Raw genomic sequence first — 17,239 nt, forward strand, 5'->3', positions numbered from 1 at the left:
GCCTGTGGCATGTAACAGTCTAGTCTCCTGCAGGCTGTAATACTGTGGTCTTGTTCCAGGTGTTGGGCTGAGCGGGCCGGTGGCGGTAGCCTGTGATTCAGGGTCAGCCGCATTGGGTGGCACCTTCTGCCCTTAAACTTTATTTCTGCCACTCCTAGCCTGGATCCCTGGGCTACAGCACCCTGCACGCCAGCTGCGCTTCCCGTTTTGGGCGTTCTGACCAGTAGTAAATGCTGTGACGAATGTAGGGTTTGCTTCCCCCAGCCGGAACAGAGCAGAGCGTAAGAGGAAAAAAATCAAGGCTTTGAAAACTCTCCTGTGGTTATATTACCTAGATGCTTGCCAGCCCTTGGCAGAGCCACTAGGCAGGACCCTGTTTACTCCAGCCATCTGGGATCTGTGGCTGGGAGGGAGAGACCGGCTGCTCAGTAGCAGCACCCACCAGCCCCCTCATTTCTCAAGAGTGCCTCTTTTCATCCCTCCAAGGGCCTTTGGCTCAGGTTTCCGGGCTTCTGATTCTCCCTCGGTTACAAACAGGGCTCCCCGTCCGAACAAACTGGTCCCAAGCACTCGGTAGGGGGGACATCAAGGTGAATAGTTCTAGCATTGTCCCTCAAGTGTTGGTAGAGAGGCTGGCTGCAGCTCTGGTTTGCTTTCCTGCCTGCCTGCAGACAGGCTCTTAATAGCCATCCCAATATGTAACCCCTTGTGTTCACACAACAACCCCCCCCTTGCAGCAATCAGACCTTACAATGATTCATGCTGGGAGCAGAGAGGCTGCTTAAAGCAATGCCCTACCCAGTCCAGTGCTGATACAAGTTTGCCAGGTCTCAGAGAGGCTGATCGGACTCTGGGCCGTGTCTGTGAGGTTGCAAGTGAAAGTCAGCTCCACCCCCAGCAGCTGTATTTGCTGCCCTTTCCTCTCCCTTTGCATGTGGCTGTCTTGTTTTGTCTCCTTTGGAAACAGGATTGGACATTTAACCGCAACAGCTCCATCCCGATTCCCCTAACTTCTCTTGTGCCCTGTTATGACCATATTTGATACCATCTAAGAAGTGGTCAGACAAGGGAGTGGTTAAAATGAAAACCTTGTTCAATATTTTACCTTTCAGCTGCTTTAACTAGTTTTCCTTCATTTTCTGTCTCTTTAATAAAAGGTTAAAAGGATTTTTAATGGTGTATTTGACACGGTGCTAAGCAGGTTGGTCTCTGCATACCACATCCCAGACCTTGTTTAACTATTTCATAGTTGCAGTGTTGTTACCACCAAACTGGTCTCAGGGATTACGAAGTGAGTGAGGTAATATCTTTTATGGGCTCACCTTTGGCAGGTGAGAGAGAGACATGCTTTCCATCTTACACTGAGCTATTCTTCAGGTCTGGAAAAGGTACTCCCCTTTCCAGCCCTGAATACAAGGTGGAATAGATTGTTAGCATAAGTAGTTAACACACATTCTAAAGCACCATTCAAGGTGAAATGGCCCATTAATACCCCTCCAGTCATAGGACACAAAGGGGATTAGTGGATTACACATTGCTGTAATACAGTAGTTCTCAAGCAGAGGTACACATACTCCTGGGGGTTTGCAGAGGTCTTCCAGGGGGCACATCGACACATCTAGATAGTTGTAGCCTGGTGTAAAACTAGGCTACGTAAAAAGCACTAGCAAAGTCCGGACAAACTAAAATTTCATACAGACACTGACTTGTTTATACTGTTCTACAGACTATACACTGAAATGTAAACACATTTATATTCCAAATTGATTAATTTTATTATATGGTAAAAATGAGAAATACTGAAAAACTGTGTAATAGTGTGGCTGTGATTCTTGAATGTTCATCTGATTTTGGGAGCAAGTCATTTTTAAGTGAGGTGAAACTTGGGGGTAGGCAAGACAACTCAGCCTCCTGAAATGGGGACAGTAGGCTGGAAGGGTTGAGAGCCACTGCTGTAATACATCCTAAATCCAGTGTCTTTATTAAATCCATGCTTTGGTCCCTTACAACATGTTAACTACTCACGCTAAACAATCTGTTCCACCTTGCATTTAGCTGTGATGCTGGGAGTCTCCGAGCCCTGCAGAAGAGCTAGGTGCGGCTCAAAAGCTTGTCTCTTTCATTTAGCAAAGTTGGTCCAATAAGAGAGATCACCACAGCCCCTGTATCTATCATTTAATGTTGGAAAACAACTGGCTTACATTAACCCCTTTAGCCCAAATACACCATCTAAATTAATACAAGTCCCTCCTGTCCCTGGTTCATAGCACAGAACAGTTTAGGCTCCTGAAACCTGGCATACTTATTCTTTGTGTTCAACAGAGTGGGGTCTGGATGAAATTCTCTAACCCGTGGTACCAGGTGGCCACATCAGTTGCTCTATGGCCCTTTCTGGTCTTTGAGTCATGGGTGAATTTCACTCTCGATGGCTTGGCCTGGATGGATCTAACTCTGCCTGTATTTATTTATCACTTGTATTACAACCCACGACTGGGGCCCCCTTGTGCGACACACTTCACAGCCCCACAGTAAGGACTTGTTTACACACAGAAATTGCACTTAAAGTTGGATCAGTTTAAACCTAGTTTACATTAGGGCCTGAAAAGCACGAGTTGTACTAACTGGCACTATGTCCAGATCAGCCCTCGCCCCAGAGATCTTACAAAGGATGGGAGGAGAAAGTGAGGCAGAGAAGGGGAAAATGGGAGGGTTGGGTACAGAGGCCTCATGTCCCATCTACCCGCTAAGCCACATGGCTTGATTTGTGCCAGTGCACCCGGCTACATCAATAGGGGTAGAAGGAACCTAAGAGATCTCTAGGCATGAGGCAGGATTACATCAGAGCACACCTCTAATGTAGACACACTGCACTGATGTGAAGTGGGGCTCACCCACTAGCCACAGCCTATCAAGCAAAGGTATGTATATGGCACCCCATTACGTAAACACCTGAGCACCTCATCTTTTAACACCTCGATCCTCCCAACACCTCAGGGAAGCCAGGCTGAGCTGTTTGCCCCCCACAGGAGAACTGAGACTGAGGCTAAGTCCCAGACTGCTCCACTTAGCACTCAAGTCCTAATGTAGCTTAGATGGCTAAATTCAGTTCTCAAGAGTAATTGGGGGCCCAGATCATCCCATTGAACGTCAATGAGACATAGGCTCCCCAATGCCAGAGTCGTTTCTGAAAACGGGACATGGCCCTCGAAGTCACTTGGCACCAGATTTTGAGAAGTTGGGCAGCTGCTGTGATTTTCAAAAGTGCAAGAGCACCTCCCTCCCCGTGAAAGCAGCAGGACTCCGACACTTGAAAATCCCACCAGGTGGAGGGTTCCCCGTTTTGGCTGGACGGATTCCCGGAGATTTCATCACAGCACAGAATCTTTCATTAAAACGTAAGAACGGCCAGACTGGGTCAGACCAATGGTCCACCTGGCCCAGTATCCTGTCTCCCGACAGTGGCCAGTTCCGGGTGCCCCAGAGGGAATGAACAGAGCAAGTGATCCATCCCCTGTCGTTCATTCCCAGCTTCCGGGAATTAAAGATTCATTTTTAATTCCTGGAGACCCCAAGTCCGCCTCTTCCTGCTGAGGCCACGCCCCACAGCTCCGAGACGGGAAAAACCGTGCTCCTCCAGCCCTGGGGCTGTGGCAGGGGGAGATTTTTCTCAAGAGCCCCCCAACCCGCCGCTGCCCCCACCCCTCTGGAGGCATGAGCTTCCATTAGCACTGCCCATGCCAGGTGTATAGTTGCAATTTTTAGATGCCTGAAAACCCTCTACCCTTCGGCTTCACAATACCGAATGCAACGCAGGCTGAATACCTTTACAAATCCAGGCCTATGGGACTTGCTCCAGATCTCTGGCAGAGCAAGGATTTGACCCAGGGACCTGAACCTGGGGCTAGGTCCATAGGCACTGGGCCATGCTTCCTTGAAAATTCAAGCTGCCACAGACAGGCCCCGTATGGCAAAGATGACACCCAAACAATCCCCAACCTCCAAAATGTACTTTTTATTCAATATTTTTACACAAAGGTAGGCTGCGTCCTGCGGGCGGGCTCTCATCTGGTCCCGATGGTGACCTGCCAGACGCGGACCAGGTTATCTGTGTACCCAGCAAACAGGGTCTGGGGAGGAGAGAAAAGATGGGTCAGTAATGGGGTAGCTACAGCTGGCCGGGGGACAGATCAGCCCCCAGGAGAACAGCCAGACTGAGGGCCCGCGTCTGGGAGGGGCTCAAGCTCCCTCGCCTGATGCCAGTGCCCAGCCGGGAAAGTGGCAACAGGGTTTGTTAGGGGGCAGGGAGAAATGGCCGGGCCTCAGCCCATCAGCGACATGGCGCTCTGGGAAGAGCCAGAAAGCTGGTGGGTGTGGAGGCTGGGAGGGGCTGAAGGCAAGGGCTCAGGTCTCTTGCAGGGGGGAGGAGCAGCAAAGCTGGAGGATAGGGAGGCGGGTGGAGACAAGAAAGGGGTGATGTTGGAGGGGCTGAATCTCTTGCTAGGAGAGGGTTGGAGGCTGGTAGGGGCTGGGCTCCATGCTGGACAGGGGGCTGCAGTGGATGGACCATGGGAAGGATTGGGATGGTGGCAGGGACAGAGGCAGAGAGGGCTCAGGTCTTCTGGCAGGGAGGAGGACGAAGGCCAGGCCCTGGGAGGTATCAGGGCTGTTGTCAGTGCAAGGAGGGGCTCGGGTGCTCATGGGCACATCTGCCCTCCCATGGGGTGTGAGAAGGGGAGTGGCTCACAGGACCACCTTCTCACAGGCTGAGCCAAGAGCAGGTCCCTTGGCTGCCTCCGCCCTGTGGGGCCAGTGGTGAGGATGCATAGGGCACCTCCGCCCCCACTGAAATATTGGCCCCGGCCCTTTAAGATTCTGCCCTGGCACTGAGTTCCCAACCCCTCCCCCTGGGTGAGGGAGGTGGGATGTTAAAGGGCCATTACCTGTCCATCCGCGGACCAGGCCAGCGAGGTGCACTGCGGCGGCTCGGCTTTGCTGCTGGTGCTGATCACCTCCTGCTTCAGCTCGTCCACGATGATTTTCCCCTCCAGGTCCTGCAGGGGAGAGGGGAGAAGGTCAGCGAAAGGACCCCTGCTGGGACTCACTGACCCAGGACCCCCCCGCCCCGGGAGGGCCATGGAACCCCTTCCCAACTGTGCCCACCATCAGGGCAGGTGCTGGGAGCTGGCTCAGAAACAGCCTCTGGGTTTCAGCACGGAGATGCAGTCAGCCGGCATGACGTTTCATCACAGCATGGCCTCTTGGCCTTCACAGCCCCTGGGGGGCTCCAGACGCACAAACCCCACAGCATGGCCTCACCCCACATCTCCTGGGGGCTCCAGACCCCATGGTATCAGAGCACGGCCTCGCCCCACATACCAGGGGGCTACAGAAACAGGCAAGGAAGGCAACTCTCTGGGTATTCCCTATAGAAAAGCATAAGCCCTGTTCCCTATATAAAGGAAGCACACCAGACACGACTCCCAGAGGTGTGTCCTCTGCACACACCCGGTCCCTCCTCCCTATAGAAAGGAGACAGAGAATGAATCTCTGTGCCCTACGGAAAGGAGTCACGGAGATAGGGAATTCCAGGGGAGTGGCCCTTAGGAACCCCAGGCTGTACGCTCTGTACAAAAGGGGGGTGAAGTCCCCTGAAAGGCCCATCCCCGCCCAGCAGGGGGCGCCTGCTCACCCAGATCTTGATGCTGGGCCCGGTGGCAGCGCAGAGCCAGTAGCGGTTGGGGCTGAAGCACAGGGCGTTGATGATGTCACCGCCGTCCAGCGTGTACAGGTGCTTGCCCTCGTTCAGGTCCCACAGCATGGCCTGGCCGTCCTGGGGGAAGAGAGAGCTTCAGACGGAGAAAGAGTCCCTCTCCCACACCCACCCCATAACCAACCAGCCAGCAGCCTGCAACTTGTACCAAGGAAATGACGCACCTTGGGGGTCAGGCAGCAAACCTTTAACCAGTGGCACTCCCTGCTGCAGGATAGCACCGAGAAAAAGGGTAACTAATATTTGTTATTGCCTGCTATGTACTTCCCTGATGCCCAAGGACAGGCCCTGTACTGAGAGACTCAGAGATGAGGGGAAGGGGAGTAACAAACTTCTTAGATTCAAAACCAACAAAGTTCCCCTTAGGCAGAGATGGGGCCATGTGGACTTGGGCAGGGGCTCAGAGTGGCTGTCCGGTGGCTTTGTGAGACTCTGACAGGGTAGAATGAGATTGGAAGCAGCGGTGGAGGGGAACAGGCAGGATCAGGGTGGTTGATCACACAGAGCTTTGATGGTGGTTGCAAGAAACTGGAGTTGGAGCCAATATTGGTCAGCGAGTCAAGGGGAGTTTAGCAGCAGCATGGTGAAGGGATCAATAACGTGTCTCTGTCTGTGTGGGCACAGAGGATGCTGCTGTGAATGACAAGGGAGCTCTCTGCCCCCCAAAAGCTCATAACATCAGTGGAAGGCAAGAGACGACACGCGGAAAAAGAGAGAAGAGCACAAGGAAGCAGCCATCTCAGCACAGCGGCTGCCCAACCACTAGAATCCAGCTGAAGTGGAGTGAATCCCCATCAGCCCAGGGAGAGCTGGGCGGGGGCAGCTCAGAAACAGCCTCTGGGTTTCCACACGCAGACGCAATCAGAAACTCAGTGGGTTTCATCACGGCTCAGCCCCGCTCCCACAGGCCAAGAGAGAGACAGACAGAGACAGACAACGTCCCCCAGCCTCCAGGTGGGGGGTAGCTCAGCTGAGATCTATGACCCCTCAAGGCCGACAGAACCCAAGGAGGACAGGGACCTCGATCCAGTCCCTCAATCCCGCTGTCCATCCCACCCGTGCCTCCCAGTCCTGGATCCCCACTCGAACTGGGCTGGGAACGGACCTTGCCGCCGGAGGCGCAGAGGGAGCCGTCGGGAGAGACTGTCACGGTGTTCAGGTAGCCGGTGTGCCCAATGTGGTTGGTCTTCAGCTTGCAGTTGGCCAAGTTCCACACCTGGGGGGCGGGAGAAGAGTACCACGTGATCACCCAGTCTGAGCTCGAGAATCTCCCAGGCCACCGACCCTCTGCAGCCGAAATCCCCCCTTCCCGTCACTTTTTACGGCCCTCAGCAGCCCAGCAATGGAGCGCCTGCTTCTTTGGAGACCAACCCACCCACAGGGTAGGACGCCAGCGTCTCAAGGACAGGACAGCAGGCCGCGGAGATGAGACACGAATCCCTAGTGCTGGAACGCCCCCTCCACCACCAAAAAGCAACCTAGAGATCATCCAGCCCCAGTCTATCCCCTAACCCCAGGGCAACCGAGCAGTTGCGGGACAATGCGAATTCCCAGATGTCTGCTCAGATGCTCCAACCCAGCACCACTGGGAGTGGGAACACAAACAATCGCAGCCCAGGCCAAGACCCCATCAATGGTCCATGCCCTTCCCTGCATGAAGCAGCCCCGGACCAGCAGGGGGAGCCAAACCTCTGCAGCACACCACTGCCTCAAACCCACCTTCACCAGTTTGTCCCAGCCGCAGGAGACGATGATGGGGTTGCTGCTGTTGGGGGAGAAGCGGACGCAGGACACCCACTCCGAGTGGCTCTCGTCCTGGGGAGAGAAAGGGGGGGAAGGCAGGTGACTCAGGGGAGTCAGAACGGCATTGAGGTCAGAACAAGGAGAGAGATCGGAGACCAGGTATCTCCCACTCTACCCGGAGCTCTGATGTCCACTGCCCACCCATCTCTCTAGACCCTGGGGGGCTCTACCCAAACTGTTCTAGGCTCACTGCCTCTCACCGTTCCCCACCATCCAGGACTCTGCTGACGCCCCATGTGAGCTGCTGCCCAAACCCCTGGCCTTCCAGGGCTTTGCCAGCCCTCCCTGCATCCCATCATAATTGCAGGACATGTCGTCAGGCCCCGAGGGGTCAGCAGACGTGTCAGATCTAATCATTGGGAATGGGAGGGCAGCAGAGAGCCCTGAATCCTTGACAGCTGGGAGCAGGACCAGTTCCCAGCAGGGGAGACACGAGGCAATTGCAGAGATGCTTCCAAATCCAGCTTAACTCAGAGGGGTTTCCCCGAAGACCCAGAGGCCATCTTCTCCACCAAGGCCATATAAATCCTCCCCTTCCCAGATCCCATCCCCCAGCACTTCTGAGCCAGCTGTTTGCCAACCACCCCCTGCCCTACAAGACTTCAGAGGCCCCCCCCCCCCCCCCCCCCCACACCACCAGAGCAGCAGTTCAGTAGGGTCACATTCAGAATGCAAGCAGGTTGTTACCATCACCAAATCTGAAGAGAAACAGTGAGGGGCATAAGACAGAGAGTCAGGACTCCTGGGTTCTATCCCCAGTTCTGGGAAGGGACTAGTGGGTTAGAGCAGGGGCCTGGGAATCAGGACTCCTGGGTTCTATCCCCGGTTCTGGAAAGGGACTAGTGGGTTTGAGCAGGGGTCTGGGAATCAGGACTCCTGGGTTCTATCCCTGACTCAGGGAGGCAAGCGGGGACTAGACCAGATGCCTGACCCACCCCATGGCTCAGCAGCCCCGTCCTATGCCTCACCTGCACTGTGTACTTGCAGACGCCCAGTGTGTTCCAGAGCTTGATGGTTTTGTCCCGGGAGCCCGAGACGATCTGGCGATTGTCGGACGAGAAGGCCACGCTCAGCACGTCCTTGGTGTGGCCCACAAAGCGGCGGGTGGTGGTACCTCTGCAAGGGAAGAGACTAAGTCACTCCCAGCCTGGCTATGGGAACCTCCCCTTGCACCCCACTGAGTCATAAACACACACCAGGGACAGAAAGCAGCCGGGACGTTAAGCACGAAGGGGAACCCAGGACCCAGCAGCAGCGGAGGTAGCTCAGCCAGATGCAAAGGGATGGATCAGAGGAAGATCCAGGCAGGCTGTTAAACAGAACGAAGGATCGTGAATAATGTCTCTCTTGGGGCGACAGGAGGGAAAAAAGCGAAAGGAGAGCGCAACACCTCCCCATCTCTCCCTCTGTCCCATCATAATTGCAGGACATGTCTTCACACCCCTGGGGGGTCAGCAGACATGTCAGGTCTAATCATTGGGACTGGGAGGAGAGGGGGGCACCTCAGAAAACCCTGAGGCCCCAACAGTTGGAAGCAGGAGTGTCTTGCCGCTGGGTAGAGCCAATCCAGCCCCCAGCAGGAAATCTTCCCATTTGTGGTCTTAGAACCTGGACTGGTCATTTCCCTGCAGCAGCTTCTGCAGCAGTATAAGACCCCGATCTGATGTCAAACATCTGCAGCCCTCCTGACATTGACTATGAACGAATAAATAAAGGGTCGACACCACTAAGCCTGTATACATGACTGGGGTGCTTCCAGACATCGACAGAGAACACTTGACTTGGAAGGGGAAAGGTGTGTAGGGGAGCAATCTTTGGTTTTGCTTTAAGTTGTGAATTTCAATGCCTCATGACCCCACCCCGCAACTGCCTTCCATGACCCCTCCTGGGGGTTGTGACTGCCCATTACAGAAACACTACCCTAGGGCACCACTAAGGGGAGCTACAACAAGCCAAGGAGTACTTGTGGCACCTTAGAGACTAACACATTTATTTGAGCATAAGCTTTCGTGAGCTCCGATGAAGTGAGCTATAAATCTTATGCTCAAATAAATGTGTTAGTCTCTAAGGTGCCACAAGTACTCCTTTTCTTTTTGCGAATACAGACTAACATGGCTGCTACTCTGAAACCTAACAAGCCAAGGGACTCTGGGGTGGGCAGCCAGTTCCCCTCCCTGGCACACCAGCCCCTCCCCACTAGGGGGAGCTGCCATGGGCAGGGCAGACAGGACATGTGGCTGAAAAGAGCCCGACTGACTCTGCCACCCATGGGATCCTCTCCCCTTTGCGCTCCCACCCTCCTCCGCACAGATGCTCGCTCTGCGAAGGGTGCCCATCTGATGGCCACGGTGCCCCCTCACCCGTCACTCACGTAGTGAGGTCCCAGAGCCGCAGGGTGCTGTCCCAGGAGCCAGAGAGGGCGAACTGCCCGTCTGAGGAGATGACCACATCGCTAACGAAGTGCGAGTGGCCACGCAGGGCGCGCTGGGGGATCCCGTAGTTGGTCTCATCCCGCGTCAGCTTCCACATGATGATGGTCTTGTCTGCGTGGAGGGAGCAGGTAGAGTCCAAGTCAGCCAGTCACCCCCCTCCAACAGGCATTTCCTCCCAGGAGACCAGCCTCTGTGGCCCGAGCCCAGAGCCAAATACACCACAGCCTATTCCCCACCAGTTCCCGCAGCCTGGGGCTAAATCCAAACTGGTGCTGCTAAGAGAAAGGCCTTGTATCCTACTTCATCCCCCCCCACAGCCAGTCACCCCCTAACCTGGGGCCCGACTGGAGCCAGTGCCCCTAGAGAAGATAGGTCCTGTATCCCATTCCTTGTATCTGCATTTATGAGCAGATCAGCGTCAACTAGAGGAGAAAGATCCCACATCCCTGAACCAGCCAGTCCCCCAACCTGGGACAGGATCGAAGCCGGCACCCCCTAGAGAGGAAAAGATCTCATATCCCACCCTGCACCCTGAGCCAGCCAATCACCCCCCGCCCCCCTCTATTTTTATAGCCACAGGCTTCCCTTGAGCCCAGCCCTGCCTCCCACAGCCAAGGGCTCCACTCACGCTCCTTCCCGGCATCCCTTCATCATTGCAGGACATGTCATCAGACCCCGGAAAGGGTCAGTGGACGAGCCAAGTTTAATCATCAGGGCTGGGAAGAGGAGGCATCGAGCAGCCCAGTGGCGGAACCGGAGGTGGATACTGATGCTTTGACAGGGATGCTCCCAGGGACCCACGCACAGGGCAGGGGGGAATGTGCCTGAGCTGAGCTGCCAACAAACTGGGTCATTACTGCCTGTGGCAGCTCAAGGCGGAGGGGGGCTGGGCTTGCAAAGCCCCAATGTTGCCCCTGTGGCTGCATCATGGGTATGCCCCTCCATCCCTTCTACTGAGTTAACCCCTGGGCTATGGTATTTAGGCCTAAAACCTCTTCCCAGCCTCCTGCAGCAGGTCCCCTCCAGTGTGTCTATCTAAGGCCCTTATACACCAGCCCCCCCCATCTCCGTGGTATCCAAGGGCCTCTCACTGGGTTCTACCCTTCCAGTCACCCCCGCGAGATGGGGTAAGCACCCCATCACCGACAGGGAAACCGAGGTGGGCCACAGCCCTGATTTGCAGAGAATCACAAGGAGCCATAACAATGGGACAAGAGCCCCCCCCCCCCGGATCGCGAAGCACTCAGAGAGCCCCAGGTGGGAAGTGCCCCGGGACAGACAGGTGGTGTCACCTGGTTGGGGGGAAGGAGAAGGGAAATAGGAGCCAGAGCCAGGAATTGAACCCAGGTGTCCGGAGCCCCAAACCAGAGTCCTCACTGCCACCTCCCCACCCAAGGAGTTAGTGAATTACCCCTCCCCCCACAGCCTGTTATTCACCCCTGTCCCCCCCTCCCCCAGTAGCTGGACCCCCCCTGCCCTGCCCCTCCTCCTCAGGTACACCCGTCTGTGCCCTCCCCCCCTCCCGGGATGACACTGACTTCGCCCCCCCGCAGCTGGTCCATCCCCCTCCCCTGGAATCGATCCCCCCCCTTCCATGGCTGAGATGGTCCCTCCCTTGCCTGCCCCCACGAGTGAGAGCTGGTCTCCCCATGACCCCCCCTCCCCCCCCCCAGCGAGATGGGATCTTCTTCCCATGTCCTCCCCTCTGCAGTGACAAACCTCCCGCTCCGGGTGACTACCAGATGGTCTCACCCATCCCCCCTCCCACACTTGAAGAGATAGAACCTCCCACCGCGCCCCCCATGGTGGGTGAATCGGTTCCATTCCGCGCCCCCCACCCCCGCGAGCGCAGCCTGACAATGCGCCCCCCCAACTATAAGATGGTTTCGCCCCCCCGCACCCCACCCCGCGGCGGGGCGGTTGGTCTGGCCCACGGCGCTCACCGCGCGAGGCGGACAGTATCATGTCCGGGAACTGCGGGGTGGTGGCGATCTGGGTCACCCAGCCGTTGTGGCCCTTAAGGGTACCGCGCAGGGTCATCTGTTCCGTCATGGCGGCGGCAGCGCGGGGGGCTCAGCTCGAGCGGGGAAGGAGGATGGAGGCGGATTCGGCGGCGGGCCCGACCCGTCCCGTCCTCTCGCTCAGCTAGCGGCCCAGAGAGAAAGGAAGCGCTGACGTCACCCGGAAGCGGAAATAGCCTTCCCTCTGCGCGGCTGTACGTCAATATGGCCGCCGGCAGGAGAGGGTCGCAATATGGCGGCGCCCATGTAGGTATTCAACTTCGTGGCTACATGGTCCCAATGGATCCAATATGGTGGCGTCTATGATGAAAGCTCATGTGCATCAGACGAATCCAATATGGTGACGTCTGTAGAGGCCCCTAGATGGCGACATTTCTGAGAAATCCTCATATTCCTCAAAGGAATCCAATACGGCGGCGCCCTTAGCTTGATCCAACAGGGCGGTGCCTCAGGTTGGTACCCGTATGAGCACAATATGGCGGCCTGTATACGGAATGTATCATGGCGACCCCCATGGGAAATGCCCGTATGTTCTTCCGTGCTGGAAATACAGACGCAACGTGGCAATGGCGGCGGCGTTAGGGGGGAATACAACCTGGAGGCGGCCATGTCTGTGCTTTCCGTACAACCCTCTGCTATCTGTACAGTATAGAGAACGGGCAGTTAGTCTAGCCCCTGAAGAGACAAGTACAGTCCGGGCCCGCCGGGTGGCGCTGCGGCTGGCGGGGCCCAGGTACAGCCTGTTTGCTTGGAGGGGCTACCAAGCTGGGCAGGTCTAAGGGCAGCCCCAGAAAGTGAGCGGCTTGCACGTGGCTGGGCTAAGGAGCTGGGCTCTCAATGCAGCGCGTCTTTAATGATGCAGAGTCTAAGCACCAGGGATCCCCACGGTCTGGAAAAACGGGATCTGCACGTAAAAGTCCAGCACGTTTGCTTGTGTAGAATCCCCCATATGACCCGTGGAAAATTCAGAATTTGCACCCCACCCAAACTGGCACATGTGATCCTTAATACCAGCATGAATGCACAACCCTTACTTTGGATTTATTTGTTTATGTATTTATTTGGCATGCACCTTTCCCATGTTTGCATAGGGAAACCTAGGAACTGGCTGGGCTAACTTCCCCCACCCCAAATTTCCACACTTACAAAAGCGCAAATTGGGACAGGTGAACCCTTGAATCTGCATGCAGAAATCCTGGAATGTGCATATAACCCCCTCTGTATTTTCATACATAAACTTCCAAATTTGCATTGCCCCCCCCCCCAAATTGGTATAGATGAACTCCTGAATTTGCAACTTGAACCCCAGAATTTCTATGAACAGCCACTTTTAAATTGCACTGACAACCACACAAATTAGCATAAGAGACCCTGTGAATTTATACCCATGAACTAGCAAATTTTGCTCATATTAACACCAGCAATTAGCAAAGGTGAACCCCTGAATTTCATGCATGAACCACTGAATTATGTACACCCCCCACAAATTAGCCTTCTTTAACACCTGAACACCCAATTCTTCACACCAACTCCCGTGAATTTACATGTGTAAATCTCGAAGTTTATATGCCTACAACCCTGCATTTGATCAGAGCCTTAGGGTTCAGATGAAAAAGAGTAGGAAGTAATAGGCACAAATTTAGTGTGACATACATTCATATTCAAGGTTTTGAATGTGACGCGTTTTTTGCAATTCAGGATTTAACATCTGCTTATTCAGAGTTTTGCAGGTGAAATTTTGGGGGTGAGAGACATAGGCACACAAGAAACATGCAAATACAGGGGGTTGCTATGTCAACATTTGGAATTTTATATGTGCAAATGCAAGATGAAAAGTTGGAGGAACAAGGTGGGTGAGGTAATATCTTTTACTAGACCAGCATCTGGTGGTGAGAGAAACAAGCTTTCAAGGTTACACGGAGTGCTTCTGCCCAGACCACATTTCCTCTGCTTCCTGTGAAATTTACCAACATGCCCCAGCGGCTCTCTGATCTTTCATGGCCCATTTGGAGCAGGGTGTATACAGTGCCTGGTCAGCGTGAAGATCTCTCTACCTATAACCTCAAGTAGACTCAAACTTTAGGACCAGATTTTCAAAGGTGCCAAAAGGCGCAGGTAGGTGGCTACTGGGATTTTCAAAAGCACCTACGTAGGTTAGGGGCTGAACTCCCATTGACTATCCTTGTGTCTGCATGGATTTCAAATGTCCCTATGTGAGTTAGGCAGTACTCTGCAATCTTTAGATGCTTAAATACCTCTGTAAATCTGGCCTGAACTCCCATCTGATTTTGGATCTGGCCTCAGAATGAAGGTTCTGGCCACAGCTCTTATCCGAGGCGGCTTATCCACTCTCTACCAGTGCAAGGAGTTGTGATTTGAGGTTCTAGATGTGGACCGTCATGGCCAGTATTATTGGTTGCCTCGAGAAGACAACATGGTCCAGTGAATAAGACAGAACTAGGCGGCAGGATTCCTGAGTTCCATTCCTGACTTTGAGAGGAAGGATGTTTTACTAGTTAGAGCAGAAGGCCTAGGAGTCAGCACCCAAATTCCTATTCCCAGATGTGGGAAGAAGAATGAACTAGTGGTTAGAGCAGCTGTGTGAGAATTAGGCCTCTTTGTTTCTGTTCCTGGCTTACAAAGGGGAATATAGTCTAGTGGGGCTCTCACAACAAATCTTTTGGTGGCCTCTTGCTGGTGGCTGCTCTGACAATTTTTCCTAAAATAATTAATTTTAGGAAAAACAAATAAATATGCACATATCCATGCCCAAATCATCGTAATGTATTTATGAAGAGTATTTTTTGCAGACTCAATAATAAAAATATTGTACAGTTGTCTCTATTCTTTGCTGGACCTAAACAGAATAGAAACACAAATGAGGTGCTTTGCATGTTCTTGTCCTTTTTTGTTGTTGTTGTTTTTTTAGACTTACTAGCTAGTACGTCTGTGGCTGTGAAGAGTGATATTTGTCTGTTTGTTAATATCACTTTTCACAGCCTCCCAGCTTGCTACTAAAGTCTGCTGTGAAAGGTGATATTAACAAACATCACTTTTCACAGCAGACTTACTCAGCCCCGGCAAGCCAGGTAAGCCCTGGTTGGGGAGGTGGGGAGGGAGGCAGTGGGGCCAGAGGCGATGGGGGGATGCATGGGGGCCAGGGGAGGCATCAAGAGCCAGAGATAATGTGGACGGTGGTGAGCCTGGGACGGCGCCCAAATCCTGGGGCCCCATGGCTGTGGTCCAGGGCCGGAGCCTGCTGCCACTTGGCTGAAGCCCGGGCCCGGAGCCTGAAGCCTTGCTGTCGGAGTCCTGGACCAGGCCAGAGCCAGAGGAGGCAGTGGGAGCCAGGCGTGATGGGGGTCATGGTGAGGCCAGGGCCAGAGCCTGAAGCCCTGCGGCCGGGGGACGGAGGCTGCTGCTGCATGGCCGGAGCCTGGAGCCTCACAGCTGGAGCCTGCCGTCTGCCACCCCAGGGCTGAAGCAACAAGCCCGAGCCCCATTGCTCCTGGGAAGGTGGGGAACTCTCACTGGCTGCCTGCTGCCCCATGGCTGTGGTCCAGGGCCGGAGCCTGCTGCCACTTGGCTGAAGCCCGGGCCTGAAGCCTTGCTGTCGGAGTCCTGGACCAGGCCAGAGCCAAAGGAGGCAGTGGGAGCCAGGCGTGATGGGGGTCATGGTGAGGCCAGGGCCAGAGCCTGAAGCCCTGCGGCCGGGGGACAGAGCCTGCTGCTGCATGGCCGGAGCCTGGAGCCTCACAGCTGGAGCCTGCCGTCTGCCACCCCAGGGCTGAAGCAACAAGCCCGAGCCCCATTGCTCCTGGGAAGGTGGGGAACTCTCACTGGCTGCCTGCTTCTCTGGCATTTGTGACTCGAGGGGGGGCAGGGCCCAGACCCTGCTGGTGGCCCTGGGGAGGGGGCCACTGCTTTGTTCCATCCCCCTGTCCCCCCAAATCACTGCCCAGGAGGCTGTGGCCACAAGAAAAGCCCTGGTGGCCGCATTTGAGAAACGCTACCTAACTGTAATCTCCATGGAGGTTCTTTCTCAGTCCTTATCCAGTATTCAGATGTGGCTTTGCCATGGGCACTGAGCAAGAGTTTAGAGCCAGAAGGGACCACTAGATCATGGAGAAACTGCATCACACAGGCTATCACCACCAAATACCACCAGAACCCCCCCTGAAACTAGAATGAGACCAAGCTACTTGTGACATGCCAGGGTACAATCCAGACTAATGAGTAGCAGTGTCACCCCTGCCCTGTAACCTGGGGTGCCCTTTAAACTGCCTTGCTGCTGTAACCTCTAGCCTGGACTGCTCACAAACAGCCTCCAATAAGCCTCTGTGAGTGCTGTGGTCAGCCAGTCACACCTTGGCTCTTACCAGCCCTGGTTATACTGCAGGGTGACCCCAGCACACTCCCAGTCCTGGATCTTCCCCCAGGAATGAAAGTCCTTTATTCCCTAGCCCTCTCCTGGGCAACACAAATAGCTTGAGTTTGTTATTCCTTTAAGGCAATAATATGCACACAAATTGTCACCCCAAATGGAGGTACCCAGACACTTCAACATGAGTGCACTGGATTAGATAAAACAATAACACAAGTTTATTAACCACAAAGAGAGATTTTAAGTGACTACAAGTCATGAGGCATAAAAGAAAAATAAAGATAGAACACTTACTAATGCCTAACTTAACAAACTATATTAGATTCAAGCAAAGTTTCTCACCACATGCTTTCAGCATCCTTACTGACCAAACCATCTAGATCAGGACCCCCTCTCCCAGTAAATGCTTCCTTTGTCTCTTCAGATGTAGTGAATGTGATGAGAGACAGAGGAGTGTTTTGGGATGTTTGTCCCTTCTTTTCATAGCTTCAGTCCCCCTCTTGAAAAACAGAGTACCAGGAGCCAGAGTGTCTATGTAGAAGAATGTTCCCTGCTGTTTTTTTCACCTGTTTGAACTTCCTTTGTTTTCCCCTTCTGCTTGATAACTCTGTTTATTGCTCAAATGCAAATGAAGCAAAGCACATGTTCTTTCATTTAGGACAGACCTGTTTGCCACCTTCTCTTTGGACAGTACTGTGGGGTTTTGAACACATGTTAACAACACCATATAGGGGAATCTTATCACTTCACACACACAGAGTTGCCACACATATATTACCAGGACAATAATGACCAGAAAATTATGAGTTTTCATATGATACCTCACAAG

The 17,239-nt window shown here is 53.9% G+C and overlaps 1 protein-coding gene across 1 annotated transcript; it reads right to left on the reverse strand.

Moving 5' to 3' along the window:
* Positions 1-3,993: 3,993 nt before the first annotated feature.
* RACK1 (receptor for activated C kinase 1) lies at positions 3,994-12,461 on the reverse strand. Its single transcript, XM_037914956.2, has 8 exons — positions 11,949-12,461; positions 9,945-10,116; positions 8,542-8,689; positions 7,490-7,585; positions 6,876-6,986; positions 5,690-5,830; positions 4,941-5,051; positions 3,994-4,127 (listed from the first exon to the last, which is right to left on the reverse strand). The coding sequence occupies exons 1-8, from the start codon at positions 12,055-12,057 to the stop codon at positions 4,062-4,064; spliced, it is 954 nt and encodes a 317-aa protein (XP_037770884.1). The 5' UTR covers positions 12,058-12,461; the 3' UTR covers positions 3,994-4,061.
* Positions 12,462-17,239: the final 4,778 nt, after the last annotated feature.

Source organism: Chelonia mydas, chromosome 14 (genome assembly GCF_015237465.2).
Source record: "Chelonia mydas isolate rCheMyd1 chromosome 14, rCheMyd1.pri.v2, whole genome shotgun sequence".
NCBI lineage: Eukaryota > Metazoa > Chordata > Testudines > Cheloniidae > Chelonia > Chelonia mydas.

Bases quoted from the DNA above. Each gene is read 5' to 3' on its own strand.
- RACK1 (XM_037914956.2), bottom strand. From the start codon at position 12,057: ATGACGGAACAGATGACCCTGCGCGGTACCCTTAAGGGCCACAACGGC. The intron at 5,052-5,689 runs GTGAGCAGGCGC...TCTCCCCTGCAG, and splicing joins GGCCCAGCATCAAGATCTGG to GACCTGGAGGGGAAAATCAT. The intron at 4,128-4,940 runs GTAATGGCCCTT...TCTCCTCCCCAG, and splicing joins CCTGGTCCGCGGATGGACAG to ACCCTGTTTGCTGGGTACAC.